This window comes from Leopardus geoffroyi, chromosome A1 (assembly GCF_018350155.1).
Source record: "Leopardus geoffroyi isolate Oge1 chromosome A1, O.geoffroyi_Oge1_pat1.0, whole genome shotgun sequence".
Taxonomy (NCBI): domain Eukaryota; kingdom Metazoa; phylum Chordata; class Mammalia; order Carnivora; family Felidae; genus Leopardus; species Leopardus geoffroyi.
Window position 1 is genome coordinate 140901582 of NC_059326.1, and position 18151 is coordinate 140919732.

The 18151-nt window shown below is 43.3% G+C and overlaps 2 protein-coding genes across 5 annotated transcripts in view; both read left to right on the forward strand.

The window, feature by feature from the left end:
- F2R (coagulation factor II thrombin receptor) overlaps window positions 1-6357 on the forward strand; it is a 104272-nt gene extending 97915 nt beyond the window's left edge. For both annotated transcript variants that reach the window (XM_045496046.1, XM_045496052.1), the window contains exon 2: window positions 4040-6357. In XM_045496046.1, the coding sequence (XP_045352002.1) occupies window positions 4040-5151 (1112 nt within the window). In that variant the 3' untranslated portion in view covers window positions 5152-6357. The remainder of the gene's footprint in view (window positions 1-4039) is intronic.
- Window positions 1-18151, forward strand: part of S100Z (S100 calcium binding protein Z) — a 48303-nt gene that overhangs the window by 10211 nt on the left and 19941 nt on the right. The window lies entirely within an intron of this gene.

The window sequence follows — 18151 nt, forward strand, 5'->3', positions numbered from 1 at the left end:
CTCATTGAATTAGTCTCTGGTGGGGTGTGTCTAGGGTGGAGGACCTAGATCTTTAATGGCAGAGTTCATCAGAACACAGTCCACCAGTCAGTTACCAGCTCTGCCCCATTCCCTCTCTGGAGAGTTTGTGAACATTTTACCGACACAGGATTTATAGGATTCTTTTACAGCTCTGGAAGGCTTCAAACATGTTGATATTAATACAAATAAATATATTAATTATTAGAGAAGGAGCTAACGTAAAGATACTCATTTTTAAAATGGTAACATTTGGGGCACCTGGGTGGCTCAGTCGATTGAGCATCTGACTTCTGCTCAGGTCATGATCTCACACGGTTCATGAGTTCAAGCCCCGCATTGGGCTCTGCTGGCTGTGTGGCGCCCACTTTGGATCCTCTGTCTCCCTCTCTCTCTGCCCCTCCCCCACTCTCTCTCACATACTCTCTCTCGAAAATGGGTAAACCTTAAAAAAATAATAAAAATAATAAAATGGTAAAATTTTACATTTAAAATTTTCTGTTTGAGAAAAAATATCGTGTGGAGTCGGCATAGTTTGGTCTCAAAGGATTACAACACGTGAGCTCAGGTCAGGGCCCCAGAGGGGCAATGCAGTATAGACTTTAGAAGCCTGGACTCTAGAAATCGACTGCCTGGTGTTGAGTCCCGACTCCTACCTAGCAACTGTTTAACCTTGGGAAAGTGACCCAGTTTCTTGGTGCGTCAGTTTACACATCTGTAAAAGGATGATCTGTTAATAGTACATCCCTCAAGGTGGTTGTGAAAGCAAGTTAATACATGTAAAGTGTTGGAAGCCATGTTGGACACAGGATACGAGCCCTTAGTAAGAGCTCTTACTGGTGTGAATGTAGTTACTGTATTTTGTAGAGCTGTGCTCCTATAGTCCCCAGCTAGTGCTCCTGTTTTGTGTGGATTGGCTACTAACTGGATCAGCCCAAGGCACTAAAGAAATGGGTAGGAGAGCTCTTGATTCTCCCTCGTTTCCTTCAGTGGTGTGCCTAGCTGAGCCTCTCGGTCCCTCCCAGGTGTGTTGAGCACCTGCTGTATGTCCAGGGCTATGCCAGGGACTGTGGGACTTAGAAAAACATTATGACATGGTCCTATAATCTCACACAGAGACCCTTACCATTGTGAGGTCTAGGGGGCATTCCACAGACATCTCATCTGTTAATAAAAAAAAAAACAAAAAACAACAAAAAAAAACTGGTCTCTTGAGGTGTTTCAAACTTGGTTACTCTGCTAACTGGTTTTGAAAAACAAGTGGGGTCATGAAGTCAGGTAGAGGGTGGTGACTGGCTCTTCATAAGGTTGAACTAGAATACAGTAGAAAGTACTAGAGTGTAGCCTGTGTAATCAAGGTAATTGTTTTGTGAAACTTTTTTTTTTTTTTCCATCATGGATAATACATATTGGAACTGGGTTACCATATAGAATGTTTCTTACTGTTTTAGTCAAGTATTTGAAGAACACTGTAATATATAGCAATATTCTGTTATTTTAATTTAAAGATAATTCATACTCTTTGGAAAAAATTATAAAAGAAATAAGAAGAGATTGGTCTACCTGAGTGTTTAGTTTCCTGTGGCTGCCATAACAATCGGCACAAGCTGGTGGCTTTATTTATTTATCTTAAGTTTATTTATTTATTTTGAGAAAGAGAGAGCATGAGCAGGGGAGGGGCAGAGAGAGAGGAGAGGGAGATGCATTCCTTGGCTGGTTCTGGCAGTGCTCCAACCTCTGCCTCCATTTTCATATTGTTTTCTCCTTTCGGTGCTCTCTTCTATTTCTCTCAAATCTCCCTTTGCCTTTATTTTTACTAAAAAAATTTTTTTTAATTTATTTGTTGAGAGAGAGACAGAGGGAGCAGGAAAGGGGCAGAGAGAGAGGGAGAGAGAGAATCCCAAGCAGGTTCCACACTGTCAGCGCAGAGCCCAATGCGGGGCTCGAACCCACGAACCAGGAGATCATGACCTGAGGTGAAACCAAGAGTCAGATGCTTACAAGACTGAGCCACCCAGGCCCCCCGCCCCCCCCCCCCCCCGGCCTTTCTTTTATAAAGACACTTGTTGGATTTAGGGCCTACCTAGATAATCCAGAATGATCCTCTCATCTCAATATCCTTAATTACACCTACAAAGATACTTTTTCTTTTTTCTTTGTTTTAAGTTTGTTACTTTTTGACAGAAAACAGAGTAAGTAGGGGAGGGGCAGAGAGAGAGGGAGAATCCCAAGCAAGCTCACTGTCAGCACAGACCCCAATGTAGGGCTTGAACTCGCAAACTGTGAAACCATGATCGGAGCTGAAACCAAGAGTCCAACGCTCAACCTACTGAGCTACCCAGGTGCCCCAAGATCGTTTTTATTTTCTTTTTTCCTTAAAATTGTTTAATGCTTATTTTTAAGAGAGAGAGACAGAGTGTGAGCAGGGGAGGGGCAGAGAAAGAGGAAGACAGAATCCAAAGCAGGTTCCAGCTCCAAGCTGTCAGCAGAGCCCAATGCAGGGCTCAAATGCATGAACCGTAAGATCGTGACCTGAGCCGAAGTTGGACACTTAACCGACTGAGCCACCCAGGCGCCCCAGATCATTTTTCCAATAGGATAATGATCACAGATTCTAGGGATTAGGACATGGACATTTCATTTTGGGGGCTACCTTTCAATGCACTACACTAAATGAAAACTGAAGTATTGATCTCCATACCCTTTATTTCTCCACCCAAACTAACTTAACAGAAACCTCAAGAGAAGTGAACAATCTCGCTGAACATGGGTGCAAAGCTAGGGGACGAAAAAGTAATGACTAAGCATAAAAGTTATCAAATAAACTTGTGAGTATTTTAACCTCCTCCCTGGCATACTGTGATGCAATTTGCTATATTTTCTCTACGTGGTGAAGAGAGAGAGAGACCTATTCCTCAGAATTCGTGTCATCCAGCTGTCCCTCGTTTTCTTATTCAACTCCATGAACACTTGGTTAGGTAGGATGTAGACTGGATATGCCATTTGTTTGTGGTTTCTAAAGTTTAATGCAAATATGGGAATGATAGCATAAGTTGTTAAAGCTTGCCATGATACTTGCTTGAAAGTCAGAGCACAAATTTGTCTGAATACAATAGTGCAGTGACCTGTTCGGTGATCTTGAGGCCAGAAGACTTGCCTGCCAGCTGGCCTCCGTAGGAAGGTTTCCAGGAGGCCCGCACAGAAGCGGGGGAATCCCTGCCCAAGGCTTGGGCTGTCCTTGTGGGTGGAGAGGGAATGTACCTTGTGCTCCTGGGAATCTCCCTATGTTGGACTTTGAGATAGGGAATGACTGATAGGCCAGGCTGGATCTAGTCTCACAGCCAGAGTGAGATGGATGGCCATTATAACAACAGAGAAGGGGTTCCTGGGTGGCTCAGCCCATTAAGCATCCGACTTTTGATCTTGGCTCAGGTCATGATCTCATGGTTTGTGAGATCGTGCCCCGAGTTGGGTTCTGCGCAGAAGAGTGCAGAGCCTGCTTGAAATATTCTCTTTCTCTCAAAATAAATAAACTTAACACACACACACACACACACACACACACACACACACACAGAGACACACACACCAGTTAGGAACAGTCATTAGACTGTGGGTAGTTTGTAAAAATAAATTGAAGTACTATCAGTTTTTTTGAGATTCAATAAAAATCAATGTTCTATTCCACATGTACCCCACAACCCTCTGAAAAAAAATCCATTGTAAAAAACAAACCAACAAAACCAAATAATCCCATCCCCCAAAGAAAACCCTTGTAAGCATTTTGTACACTCCTGTCTTTAAAGTACTTTTATGTAGGAGCACCTGGCTGGGTCTGTTGGTGGAGCATGCCATTCTTCATCCTGGGGTTGTGAGTTCGAGCCCCACGTTGGGCATAGAGGTTACTTAAAAAAAAAAAAAAAAAGACAACTTTAAAGTACTTTTATTTAAATAAACCAGCATTACTGCTGAAAGATTGATCTCTGTAATGACCCTTGTCTGCCTGGCCTTTCTTGTACAGGAACCAATAGAACGTCTAAAGGAAGAAGTCTCATTGGTAAGATTGATAGCTCATCTCAAATCACTGGGAAAGGAGTTACGGTGGAACCAGGCTTTTCTGTGGATGAGTTTTCTACCTCCGTCCTCACTGGAAAATTGACTACTGTCTTTCTTCCAATCGTCTACACAATTGTATTTGTGATAGGTTTGCCAAGTAATGGCATGGCCCTATGGGTCTTTCTTTTCCGAACAAAGAAAAAGCACCCTGCTGTGGTTTACATGGCCAATCTAGCCTTGGCAGACCTCCTCTCTGTGATCTGGTTCCCTTTGAAGATTGCCTATCACATACATGGCAACAACTGGATTTACGGGGAAGCCCTCTGCAAGGTACTCATTGGATTTTTCTATGGCAACATGTACTGTTCCATTCTCTTCATGACCTGCCTCAGTGTGCAGAGGTATTGGGTCATCGTGAATCCCATGGTGCACCCCAGGAAGAAGGCAAACATCGCCTTTGGTGTCTCCCTGGGGATATGGCTGCTGATTCTGCTGGTTACCATCCCCTTGTATATCGTGAAGCAGACTGTCTACATTCCAGCCCTTAACATCACAACCTGCCATGATGTTTTGCCTAAGGAGGTGCTGGTAGGAGACATGTTCAATTATTTCCTCTCTCTGGCCATCGGAGTCTTTTTATTCCCAGCCTTCCTCACGGCCTCTGCCTATGTGCTAATGATCAGAACACTCCGATCTTCTGCTATGGATGAAAACTCGGGAAAGAAGAGGCAGAGAGCCATCAAGCTCATTGTCACCGTCCTGGCCATGTACCTGGTCTGCTTCACTCCCAGTAACCTTCTGCTTGTGGTGCATTATTTCCTGATTAAAACCTGGAGCCAGAGCCACGTCTACGCCCTGTACATTGTAGCCCTCTGCCTCTCCACCCTCAACAGCTGCATTGACCCCTTTGTCTATTACTTTGTTTCACAAGACTTCAGGGATCATGCAAAGAATGCACTCCTTTGTCGAAGTGTTCGTACTGTAAAGCGGATGCAAGTATCCCTCACATCCAAGAAATTCTCCAGGAAATCCAGCTCTTACTCTTCAAGTTCAACCAGTGTTAAAACCTCCTATTGACTTTTGCAGCCCCTCCGTTGGTTGTTTTACAGGAGGATTTGGAACTTGCTTGGTGTTATGGGTATGTTTCTGTTGTTTTCTGACCAAGTGGGTCTCACCACATACCACCATGTATATGCAACATCTCTCAGGATTGCTGGAAGCTTCCCTGTTTGCATGAGGAAAGTCCCCCAAATTAATACAGATGTCAGTTTTAGACTTCTTCTCAGATGCTCCCGGAAATGCAACCATCAGAAGCAAACTTTTCAGACGACGGTGAAAACACAGAGACCCAGTGACTTGTACAAACTAGTGTTGGCGTGAAGACAGAGTTCTTAGCTGAGACTACGTTTCTTTTACATCTGGGCTCAGTGCCAGCCCTGTTAGGGCTTCAGTGCCCTCAGAGATGATCAGACCAACTGACTGACTGTACAGATGAGGAGGCTAAAGAGGCGAAGAAGCTACTCGCAGTAGGGGAGCTTCCGTTCCAACCAGTGGCAGCTAGTTAGTGTTGGACAGTACAGTGAGAATGTTCAGTGGAGTCCTCCTCCCACCTCCTCGTGGCTCTTGTTTACAAATGCAGGTTCGTCAGACTCAGGAATGAGAGCTCAGGGTCTGGGTCAGAAACCTGCATTTTAATGAGCCTCTGCTGCGTGTGCCCACACACACCAGCCTTTGAGAACCATGGGTCTGGGTGCTGCTTCTACTGACAAGGTGCCACAGGAGAAGCATACAGTGCTCTGGGTGTCTTTTGCAAGCAGCTTGTGATGACGTCTCTGTTGTCTCATCAGGGCTTTCAGTCATTTGTCAGTCCTTTGAGGTTTTGGGTGTGCCGTTACCATGACAAGGAAAATACAGTGCAGATCTTAAAGGTGGAAATACAAATTGTGTGTAACTGTATACTGACTCAGAATCTTCAGGTAGTGTGAGTGACAGATGGTTTCAAAGTAAGGATGGCATTTGCCGCTTAGTATTTTTCGTAATTATAGTTGGACTATTTATTGTCAGTTTTCTTTACTTGCTACCAAATATGACATTGTAATGCCTTCACTGGATTTGAACCACATCTGTTTGGGAAAGAATGCTAAAGAGATGTGATTTACAGTATATTTAGGGGGCTATTTACCCCAAACTGAATTTGTAACTGTTGTATTTGTGTGTTTTTTTTTGAAATAATTTTATTGTAGAGATTTATAAATAACACATGACCCTGTTTTTTACAACTTATTTTTGAGTTGTGTGTTTTGTGGGTTATTTCTGAGGGAGGGCATGGGAGAAGGGAAACCCCAGCATTGCTCTTATAAAAAGAAATTATGTGTTGCTCACACTGTATTTCTTAGATAAACAGGGCCATATTCTGTATATTGCTTGGTGACAATTGTTTTCACTTAACGTTTTAGCATTTTTTCCATGTCTGTGTCTATAGGCTGACCTCCGTTTTTTTAAGGGATACAGACTTTGGGGTGCATGGGTGGCTCAGTCGGTTAAGCGTCTGACTCTGACTGGGGTCATGATCTCGCGGTTCATGAGTTCGAGCCCTACGTTAAGCTCTCCACTGACAGCGTCGAGCCTGCTTTGGATTCTGTGTCTCTCTCTCTGCCCTTCCCCTGCTCGTGCTCTATCACTCTTTCTCCTTCTCTTTCAAAAATTAAGTATTAAAAAAAAATTGTTTTAGGGGCACCTGGGTGGCGCAGTCGGTTAAGCGTCCGACTTCAGCCAGGTCACGATCTCGCGGTCCGTGAGTTCGAGCCCCGCGTCGGGCTCTGGGCTGATGGCTCAGAGCCTGGAGCCTGTTTCCGATTCTGTGTCTCCCTCTTTCTCTGCCCCTCCCCCGTTCATGCTCTGTCTCCCTCTGTCCCAAAAATAAATTAACGTTGAAAAAAAAAAATTTAAAAAAAAATTGTTTTAAAGGATACAGACTTTAATTTGGGGATATATTGTGATGTAATTAGTCATCTCCCTACTGATGTTTCCGGAAGTCTCCTCTTTTTTCGTTGTTGTTATTAAAACAGTGCTGCACTGGACATCAGAGTAGACATCTTTGTGAGTATTTCTGTAGGATACGTTCCTGAAAGTAGAATGACCAGGTCAAAAGTTAGATAAGCATTTTAAATTTCGGTAACTCTCACCAAATTGCCTTCAGTAATTTGTGTTTCTACCAAAATAGTACCTTTGCACCTGTTTCCTGAAATGCTCTTCGACATGTGACCTATCAGTGTTTTGAAATTTTGCTAATTTGACTAGAAACAAAATCTTAGCTGTTGTTTTACTTTGTACGGAAGCAGCACAGCTTAGTGGCTAACAGTGTAGCTCCTGGGCTGACAGGCAGGGCTGAATTCTGACCCCATCATATCTTGTTGGGGTTTTTTTACTTTAAAAAAATTTAATATATTTTTTAAATGTTTATATATTTTTGAGAGAGAGAGAGAAAGCACACGAGTGGGGCAGGAGCAGAGAAAGCAGACAGAGGATCCGAAGCAGGCTCCATGATGACAGCAGCGAGCCCATATGGGGCTCAGACTCACAAACCATGAGATCATGACCTGAAGCCAGAGTCGGACGCTTAACTGACAGAGCTACCCAGGCACCCCCATCATATCTTGTTTTGTGAGCTTAGAGAAGATGCTTGTCTGTGCCTTAGTTTCCTCATTTTGTAAAATGAGGATAGTGATATTTTCCTTATAGTGTGGGGATGAAGTGTTTGGCACATTTATGCACTCAGAAATATTACGTAACATTGTTGCTGTTGTTCTCTGACTGCTAATGAGATTTCATTTCTGATCTGCCCCTTTCCACTCCAGTGCCTCTTTACACGCTGCCTTCCTTGCTTGCTCTGTTCTGAGTCTCCCAGCAGGCTTAGGTTGTCCTCATTTCACAGGTAAGAAACCAAAAGATGGCGGACACTGAGTAACAAAGCAGCGGAAACAGATGGCTCACAGGGGCCCTGCAGGAGGTGTATGGGCTGATCCATGAGGAACTTACTTTGGTATTTGCCATTTCTTTGTTAGTCATTTTTATAATACATGCTGGTGTATCAAACTGAACAAGAACATATAAAATGAGAATTTTCTTTCCTACCCATGCCCATTCTCATTTCCCAAAGGAAACAAATTTTGTAATAACTTACCTACAATATCTATATGTCTATTACACTCTTAAAACAAGAAATACATGTATATATATACACATGTGCATATATATTAACTAATAAATCAGCTAATATGGATCTTCCTCATTATTTTTAAAAGTATTTATTCATTTTTGGGGCACCTGGACGGCTCAATCGGTTAGGTGTCCAACTTCGGCTAAAGTCATGATCTCATGGTTCATGAGTTCGAGCCCCACATCAGGCTCTGTGCTGCCAGCTCGAAGCCTGGAGTCTGCTTCAGATTCTGTGTCTCCCTCTCTCTCTGCCCCACTCAAGCTTGCACTCTCTCTGTCTCTTAAAAATGAATAAACGTTAAAAAAATTTTTTTTTAATTTATTCATTTTCAAGAGAGCAAGAGATCGTGAGCAGGGGAGGGGCAGAGAGAGAGATGGAGACAGAGAATCGCAAGCAGGCCCTGCATTGTCAGCACAGAACCCAACCCTGGGCTCGAACCCACAAACCAGGAGATCAGGACCTAAGCTGAAATCATCAGACGCCTAGCCAACTGAGCCACCCAGGGCCCCATCTTCCTCATTATATTTAATGACGAGGTAGTATTCCATGTATGGATGATTGTAATATGGTCAGGGCCCTATAGAAGAGGATCGTTGTTTTGGTTCATTTTTCTTCACATCTTTGTACATTAAAAAGTAGAAAAGGGCACCAGGGTGGTTAAGTGTTTCACTCTTGATTTTGGCTCGGGCCACCTCATGGAGATTGAGATGCGTTGTGCTTGGCACTGACAGGGTGGAACCTGCTTGGGATTCTTTCTCCACTTCTCTCTGCCCCTCTGCCCCCCTCAAAGTAAATAAAGAAATTTTAAAAAAAAGTTTTTTTTTTCTTCTTTTAACGTTTTTTATTTATTTTTGAGACAGAGAGAGACAGAGCATGAACAGGGGAGGGGCAGAGAGAGAGGGAGACACAGAATCGGAAACAGGCTCCAGGCTCTGAGCCATCAGCCCAGAGCCCGACGCGGGGCTCGAACTCACGGACCGCGAGATCGTGACCTGAGCCGAAGTCGGATGCTTAACCGACTGAGCCACCCAGGCGCCCCAAGAAACTTTAAAAAAAGCATTAAAGAAATGACTTGAGAGCTAGAATCCTAAGAATGTGTGTTTGCTGAAGCAAAAGCTTTTCGAATGATTACATTTCTTTTGCTTTTGAGAGGAGCTGACAAAGCCCCTGGGCTACCTGACTCTGCCCCTTACTAGACACGAATGAGGAACTCGGGCCCCAGCCCGGAAGCACCCTGGTTGTGGTTGTCTCTGCTCCTGTGTTTACTTTCTTATTGGGGTCTGAATTTTTTAAACTAGCTGCAAATTTGACTATTTTGCACTCCACTGGCTCTATTCAAATTAAGAGGGCCTTCTTACTTTGTAAGCAAATGTGGATTTGTGTCCCACTGCCAGACAGTAATGCGGAAGGAATGGCCTTACTGGGAGTTGATCTGTGGCTATGTCCTTGGTGTCCCTTTAGTTGGCAGCAGAAGTTTCAGACCAACTAATTTCCTGGTTATCAAGATTTCATAAATCCTGGGGCTATAATCTCATCAGTATGCATAGTTTAGTGATTACAGCTTTCTTCCTGGAACTTGAACTCATTGGAGGCCCTTGAGAGGATTGGGCTGTGTTACAGAATCAAAGGTAGAGTTTGTCACTGCTGCCCTCAGTCTTGATTAAAATTACAGGTCTGTGCTACACAGTTTGGATGTCTTCTTTTAAATTTTTTTTTTTTTTTATGTTTTATTTTGTATTTGAGAAAGAGACCGAGCGTGAGCAGGGGAGGGCAGAGAGATGGAGACAGAATCTGAAGCAGGCTCCAGGCTCCCAGCTGTTAGCACAGAGCTGGATGCAGAGCTCAAACTCATGAGCCGTGAGATCACGACCTGAGCCAAAGTCAGTCGCTTAACTGACTGAGCCACCCAGGCACCCCTGGATGTCTTTAGAGAGAAGTTAGTGATTCCACCTGGTCAGAGGCCTGTGACATCCACCCATGCCCAGTTCTGAAAAAAGAAACTAAACAAAGATCAAGTCCCACATTAAAAAAAAAAAAAAAAATTATATATTTTGAGAGACAGCGAGCACTCACGCAAATGGGGAGGGGCAGAGAGAGGGCAAAAGAGAATCCCAAGCAGGCTTTGCCCTGTGTTACTGCCAGCTCAGAGCCTGACATAGGGCTCGAACCCACAAACCATGAGATTATGACCTGAGCCAAAACCAAGAGTCAATGCTCAACCAACTGAGCCACCCAGGTGCCCCAAGTCCCACATTTTTTTTTTTCTTTCAAGCCAGAAATACTTGACTAAGATGGTTGTTCTTATCTAAATGGAAGTAATTGGAGTCACTCAGTCCACACCTCGTGCCCCACCTCGAACCACCCAGGTGCCCTGAGTCCCACATTTTTTTTTTTCCTTTCAAGCCAGAAAGACTTGACTGAGATGGTTGTTCTTATCTAAATGGAGGTAATTGGAGTCACTGAGTCCACACCTCGTCTTTACTGAGGGAGAGTCTGAGCTGGCTTGGGTATGAGCTGCCCTTGCCTCCACCAGTTGCTCATTTTGTGGAATATTTCCCAGCCTCCATCTTTATTGATGAGAAATTAGGCCCAACTGGAGTTATGGGCCACCTCCTGCAGAAACCAGTGGCCCAACCTGCAGGCTCCATGGTGACCTCCAGGCAAGACATCAGCACCCAGCAGCAGTGTGAGTGGTTCGTTTGATCGTGCCACACACGGTTATTTCAACATTATTGCTTATTAAGTGCAAATAATCAAATCAGGATTCCTACCTTAGCAGTAGTCTTCTCGTGGTTGAGGTTTAAGTGAAATGTACTAATACTAAAGACAAAACGGGCACCTGGGTACTTCAGTTGGTTGAGCATCCGATTCTTGGTTTTAGCTTAGGTCATGATCCCAGGGTCATGGGATTGAGCCCTGTATCAGCTTCTGTGCTTAGCACAGAGGGTGCTAGAGACCCTTTCTCTCTCTCCTTCTGCCCCTTCCCTGCTCATGTGCTCATGCGCTCTCTCAACATAAGTAAGTAAATAAACAAGTCAATAAATGCAAACAAAGAAAGACAAAATAAACCAATCCTCCAGTATTTGGGCCACTGGAAAGCATTTACAGAATTTTAGCCTATCCCAAAATTAGGTGTTGAGAGTAGGACAAAGTCAAGGAAAATATGAAGGATGAAAAGGCTTGAAAAGGGCCACCATTGTGGTTTATCCCTCTTAACAGTGTTTTGCTTAAACATTTCAAAAACTAAATTTTTAAAAATTATAAAAGTAATGTTATTCTATTAAGTAAACCTGAGAATATAAAAGCATATAGTGAAAAGTGAGCATACTCCCTCCCTACACACTGTGTCAGAACCGAGTTACTCCCTTTGTGTACCCTTTAACATATTTTATATGCATGTATAAGCATGTGTACCAATATGCTTTTTTAAGTAAAAGAGGAGTATTAGTTCTATGTATACATAATAACTTACCTGAAAACTTGGTGATTTAACACAATAATAAGGATTTACTAACATTCACAGTTTCTTTGGGTCATGAATTCAGGAGCAGTTTTGCCAGAAGGTTCTGGCTTGAGATCTTATAAGGGTGCAGTCATCTGAAGGCTTGACTGGGGTTAGAGGATCCACTTCCAGTGTGGTTCCCTCACAGAGCTCACAAGTTGGTGCTTGCTGTTGGCAGGAAGCCTCTGTTCCTCTTCATGTGTGCCTTTCCACAGGTCTGCTTGAGTGGCCTCCTAACACAAAGGAGGGCTTCATATGCCCCAAGAGGACAAGTAGGAAGCTGCAATGCCATTGATTGATTGATTGATTGATTGATTGAGTTTATTTTGAGAGAGAGAGAGATAGAGAGAGAGCACCAGGGAGGGACAGAGAGAGAAAGAGAGAGAGAGAGAGAGAGAGAGAGAGAATCCCAAGCTGCCTCTGCAATGTCAGCCCAAATCCTGACGTGGGACTCAAACTCATAAACCATGAGATCATGACCTGCGCTGAAATCAACAGTTAGGCACTCAACTGACTGAGCCACCGAGGTGCCCCTGGACTGTGTTTTAGTTGTTAAGTCAACATATGTGAGGAAGAGAGGAATTGAGGAATTGAAGATCATGCCTAGATTTTTTTCTTAATGGATGATGGTGAAATAATTAGGAGTAAACAAGTTTGAGGCTTGAAAGTCAAGAGTTCTCTTTTGGCCTTGACATCTTGAGTTTGAGGTGCCTGTTAGACATTCATTTAGAACGGTTGAAAAGGAAAAAAAAAACAAAAACTAGAGTAGGACATTTGGATATCTGAATCTGGATTCTTTTTTTTTTTTTTAACTGATCAGGGATGGTGAGTCTTTGCCATATTATTAGCATTTTTATTTTTTATTTAGTTTAAGCAAACTCTATGCCTATGCCCAAAGCTCATTTTATGTATGTATGTATGTATGTATGTATATATATATGTATGTATTTATAGTGCATGTGAGGTGGGGAGGGACAGAGAGAGACAAGCCCAAGCAGCCTCCACACTGTCAGCCCAGAGCCCAACATTGGCCTCAAACCCACAAGCCGTGAGATCCTGACCTGAGCCGAAATCAAGAGTCAGATGCTCAACCCAATGAGCCATCTAGGTGCCCCTCACTAGCATTTTTATTATTTATCTATTTGTTTGTTTGTTTATTGATTGATTGGGAGGGAGAGAGAGAGAGGGCGCAGGTGAATGAGGGGCAGAGGGAGAGAGGGAAAGAGAGGGAGAGAGAAGCATGGCTCAAGCTCACCCAATGGGGAACTCAAACTCACTAACTGTGAGATCCTGACCTGAGCCTAAGTTAGATGCTTAGCCAACTGAGCCACCCAGGTGCCCCCATTAGTGTTTTTAAAGTAAAGGACTTCGTGAGATGCCCTAGGGGAGAGACTATAGGTGAAGAGAAGCAGGCCTAGGTCAGAGGCCTTTGGCACTTCCTTTTTTTTTTTTTTTTAAGTTTTTATTTTTAAGTAATCTCTGCATCCAACATGGGGCTCAAACTCACAATCTCGAGATCAAAAGTCACATGCTCTACTGACTGAGCCAGCCAGGCACCCCTGGAACTTACCTTTTGAGCAAAAAAAAAAGAATCTGTTAAAGAGACTTTGAGAAGGGGGGGCACCTGGGCGGCTCAGTCAGTTAAGTATCCTACTCTTCGTTTTGGCTCAGATCACAATCTCACAGTTCATGGGATCAAGCCCTGTATCAGGCTCTGCACTGACAGCACAGAGCCTGCTTGGGATTCTCTCTCTACTTCTTTCCCTGCCCCTCCCACGCATACTCTCTTTCTCTCTCCAAATAAATGAAAACACTTTAAAAAAAAAGAGAGAGACTGAGAAGCACGGGCCACTGGGGCAGGAAGAAAGTCCAAAGAAAGGAAGCCAAGGATGTAAAGAAGCGTGGTCAACCATGTGGAATATTACTGAGAGGTCGAGATATAAGAACAGAGAAATGACCCAGTGGGTCTTACCGCATGGAGAACATTGGTGACCTTGACAAGATCACCAGTCTCAGTCACATGGTGGGGATAGGAAGCCACAGTTGTGTGTATTTAAGAAAGAATGAGGGGCGCCTGGGTGGCGCAGTCGGTTAAGCGTCCGACTTCAGCCAGGTCACGATCTCGCGGTCCGTGAGTTCGAGCCCCGCGTCGGGCTCTGGGCTGATGGCTCAGAGCCTGGAGCCTGTTTCCGATTCTGTGTCTCCCTCTCTCTCTGCCCCTCCCCCGTTCATGCTCTGTCTCTCTCTGTCCCAAAAATAAAAAAAAATAAAACGTTGAAAAAAAAACAAAAAATAAGAAAGAATGAGAAGGAAGTGGACACGGTAGTGACCGATGATCTGGTATAGCAAGTTTAATTGGGAAAGGGGGTGGAGGATTGTGGGGCAGGACAAGCAATGAGAGGGATTCTATTATCTTTATTATTTTTTTTAAGTTTATTTATTTTGAGAGAGCACAAGCAGGAGAGGGGCAGAGGGAGAGAAAGAGAATCCCAAGCAGGCTCTGCACTGTCAGCGCACAGCTTGACACAGGACTTGATTTCACAAACCAGGAGACCATGACCTGAGCCAAAATCTAGAGTCAGATGCTTAATTGACTCAGCCACCCAGGTGCCCCTCTGTTATCTTTAGACTATGTTGATGAGTGTGATTCAGTAGACAGGGAACTGTTTGGTTTCTGTGGGTTTTTTTTTAAGATTTTATTTTTAAGCAATCCCTACACCCATTGTGGGGCTTGAACTCACAACTCTGAGATCAAGAAATGCATGCTCTACCAACTGAGCCAGCCAGGTGCCCTGAGCGGGAACTGTTGATGGTAGGAGTGTCTTTGGATATACCGTATTACTAGAAGTATAATTTCTGGTTTTGTGTTTTTTTTTAAGTTCTTGGTCAAAGAGTATGCGTAATATTTTTTAAAGGTTTGTTTATTTAAGAAATCTCTGCACCCCACATGGGGCTCAAAGCCATAACCCCAAGATGAAGAGTCTCACACTGCTCCAATTAAGGCAGCCAAGTGTCCCAGGGGTATGTATAATTTTGGTCATGATAAATTGCCCTCTTGAGATTTTGCCCCAATGTATATATCTGTCAGCAGTGCGTGTCTGTTTGCCCACACTGCTGTAAACACTGAGTTTCCACAGTCTTAAATATTTGTCAGTCTGAACAACTTGGAAGTGATGTCAATATGCTTCTAAGGACAGGCAAGAACAAGCTGTACCTTGAAGCTGCTTCTGGGTCCTTCAGCCTAGACAAGAACAGGAAACTTTTGGAGTTTTAATTTTTTTGTTAATGTTTATTTATTTTTGAGAGAAAGAGAGTGCACAAGTGGGGCAGAGGGAGAGGGGGATAGAGGATCTGAGGCGGGCTCTGTGCTGAGAGCAGGAACTGTCTTTACTCCTGTATTTACTTGGTATTTTTTTCTCCACCTCCTTCTCACCAATAAGGCAGTGACACTTGAAAGGTTCTGGCCTTGGGTCAATTTGGTCCCATTTCTGTTTGTATTATCTCTGAGAGGACATCTAAATTACTTTTCTGGGTGGGTTGCAGAAAACTTCTGTTCTATTTGGAAAGTCATTTATTCTAGAACGTTCTCTATTATTCTTTTATGGAGAATGTGAGAACAGGCCTGTGGTCACTACTGCTGGTACCTAAGAGCTTGAAGTCTGAGCCCTGGGTCCTGGGCAGCTCACCATCACCTGCAGAGAAGGGATTCATTCTCAAAATTGCCACGTCCTGGCTGGGTTCCAAGTTCCTCACCCCAGTTTCACCATGTAGCCTGCGTGAATGACTTAAGTACACAAAAGGGTTTAATTATAGCTTCTGTGTAGCACTGGGTAGACTTAATTAGTTAATCCAGAGAAAGTAGTTTTAGCCAAGCCTTGTGTTGAGCTCTTTCAGAAGCCACTTGGGCACCTGGAGGGGGCTGTGTCTATTTCTTATTGGTGGCAGAATTTCACTCCAACCAAAGATACTTGCAGATGGGAGATTTTGTTAAAAATATGACTGCTTTGTCAGAATTTGTGATTTAAAAAAAAAAATTGAAGGAAAAAATTATAAAAATAAAAATAAAAAATTGAAAGGCAAGGAGGGAAATGAGGGTATTTATTTCAATAATAGTTTTTGTTAATTAAAACTAGAATTCTGTTTCCTTTCATTTTACTTTTTAAAAACTTAATTATGGGGGACTTTGTTCCCTCACAGATGGTGTATTGTAAAAGGAAGTTCCATGTATCCATCACTCAGTCCTAATGACCAGTATTTATTGTTAAATTCTACTCTATCCACCTCCTTATCTCATTTATTCTGAAGCAAATCCCAGAAATCGTATTATTTCACTTGTAAATGTTTCAGTACTCTAAAAAATAGGGAATTTAAAAATTGTGCCTTACAAAAAGCAATTTCTTAATATCAAGTATCCTGTCAGTGTTCAAATTTCCACTGGTCTCAGATGTTCTAATTGGTTTCTTTTTTTTTTTTTTTTTAGTTAAAAAAGAATCAGAATCCAAATGAAGCTCACACATTGCAATTGATTTATGTCTTTTAAGTCTCTCCATTTATCTTTTTTCCCCTTTGCAATGTACTTGTTGAAGAAAACAGGTTGTTTGTAGTTTTTCCCATTCTGGACTTTGTTAACTGTACTCCATTGACAATTTAAAAAGCATACTACAGGATTCAAAGGCTCTGTTGACCAAGAACTCTGGTTATACAGCTGTTCATTTTGCACTTAATGGGAAGCAGCTAAGAATAGTAAAATTCGTATGGCTTTGCTTTCTCATGGTGATGTCAGTATGCTTCTAAGGACAGGGAAGAACGGAGAACAGGACCCCCTTCACCCCCGACCACCATCTGGATCTGTCTGGCTGTGCCTGGGAATTCTACTCTAACAGGATTCATCCTTAACTGGCAATGTGGACATTTCACATGTGCCTTTTGCTCCTACACATTCGTTCTGATCTCCCTAGAATGCCTATCATTCTGTGATTCTACAGTTTGGATCCTCTTAACTTTCCTTCCCTCTTTCTTTTCCACCCCTTCCTTCCCTCTCCCTCCCTTCATTCCTTTCTTTCTTTTTCTGCTGTTTTAACTTAAGATAATTTATTGCAAAAGGAATAGAGAAATCTCAGTTATAAAAGCACAAGTAAAGGAAAGCAAGAGACACGAAGGAGACCATTATAAAGTGATAAATATTCCTAAAATCTTAGATGCAAAATGCTTTTGATCTTGGCTTGATCCTGAATGATATTGTTTGGTTTGATTATTATATATAAAAAAATTTAATGTTCATTTATTGGGGGGGGGGGGGCAGAGAGGGAGGGAGACACAGAATCCAAAACAGGCTCCAGGCTCCGAGCTGTCAGCACAGAGCCCGACGCAGGGCTCGAACTCAGGAACCGTGAGATCATGACCTGAGCTGAAGTCAGACGTTCAACTGACTGAGCCATCTAGGCGCCCCTGGTTTGATTATTGTAGTCAGATTTGGATAACCCTGTTATGGCCTCAGATATTGGGCACTTGCGGCAGAATTTCAGTAGAAGCCAGAGAATCCATATCCTCCATAGCACCACGGGTGGCAGCAGCCGTATCTGTAGCCTCCCCAGCCACAGCCATAGCTCAGGCTTCCATATTAGCTGCTGTAGTAGCTCATCATATCAGGGATGTTGAGTTTGGTTTGTTATTCAAGGCAAGATCCTGAGTGTGAGTTTCAGCATGTGTAGAGGGATGCTTATAGACCTGGGTCGGAGCATGTGATAAATCATGAGTATATCTTTTTGTGTCATTTTTAAATTACCTACTTGATATTCATTCAATGTCCCCTGATACAGGGTAGATCCTCTTCATTTCCATTTTTGGGTGGGGTAGAATAGTTATTTTAGAAAGAGAGAGGTTCCAGTCTTCAGAACCTACGTTGGAGTTGCTTTTTTCAAGATAGTGTTTTGTGTGTTGGACATTTCCTGAGCTGTGCCTTCCCCTCTCTCTCTTTTTTTTTTTTTTTAATTTTTTTTCAACGTTTATTTATTTTTGGGACAGACAGAGACAGAGCATGAACGGGGGAGGGGCAGAGAGAGAGGGAGACGCAGAATCGGAAACAGGCTCCAGGCTCTGAGCCATCAGCCCAGAGCCCGACGCGGGGCTCGAACTCACGGACCGCGAGACCATGACCTGGCTGAAGTCGGATGCTTAACTGACTGCGCCACCCAGGCGCCCCTCCCCTCTCTCTTCTTTTGATAGTCATTCTTCAGGCCAAGAGAGAGAGATCTTACACCCAGCATTGATGGTCTAAACATTCCCAGTGCTGGCTGCTCTGAGGAGGAGTGCACATGGCTGCTGTGGTTTCCTGGGACAGGAATTAAACTGGCACC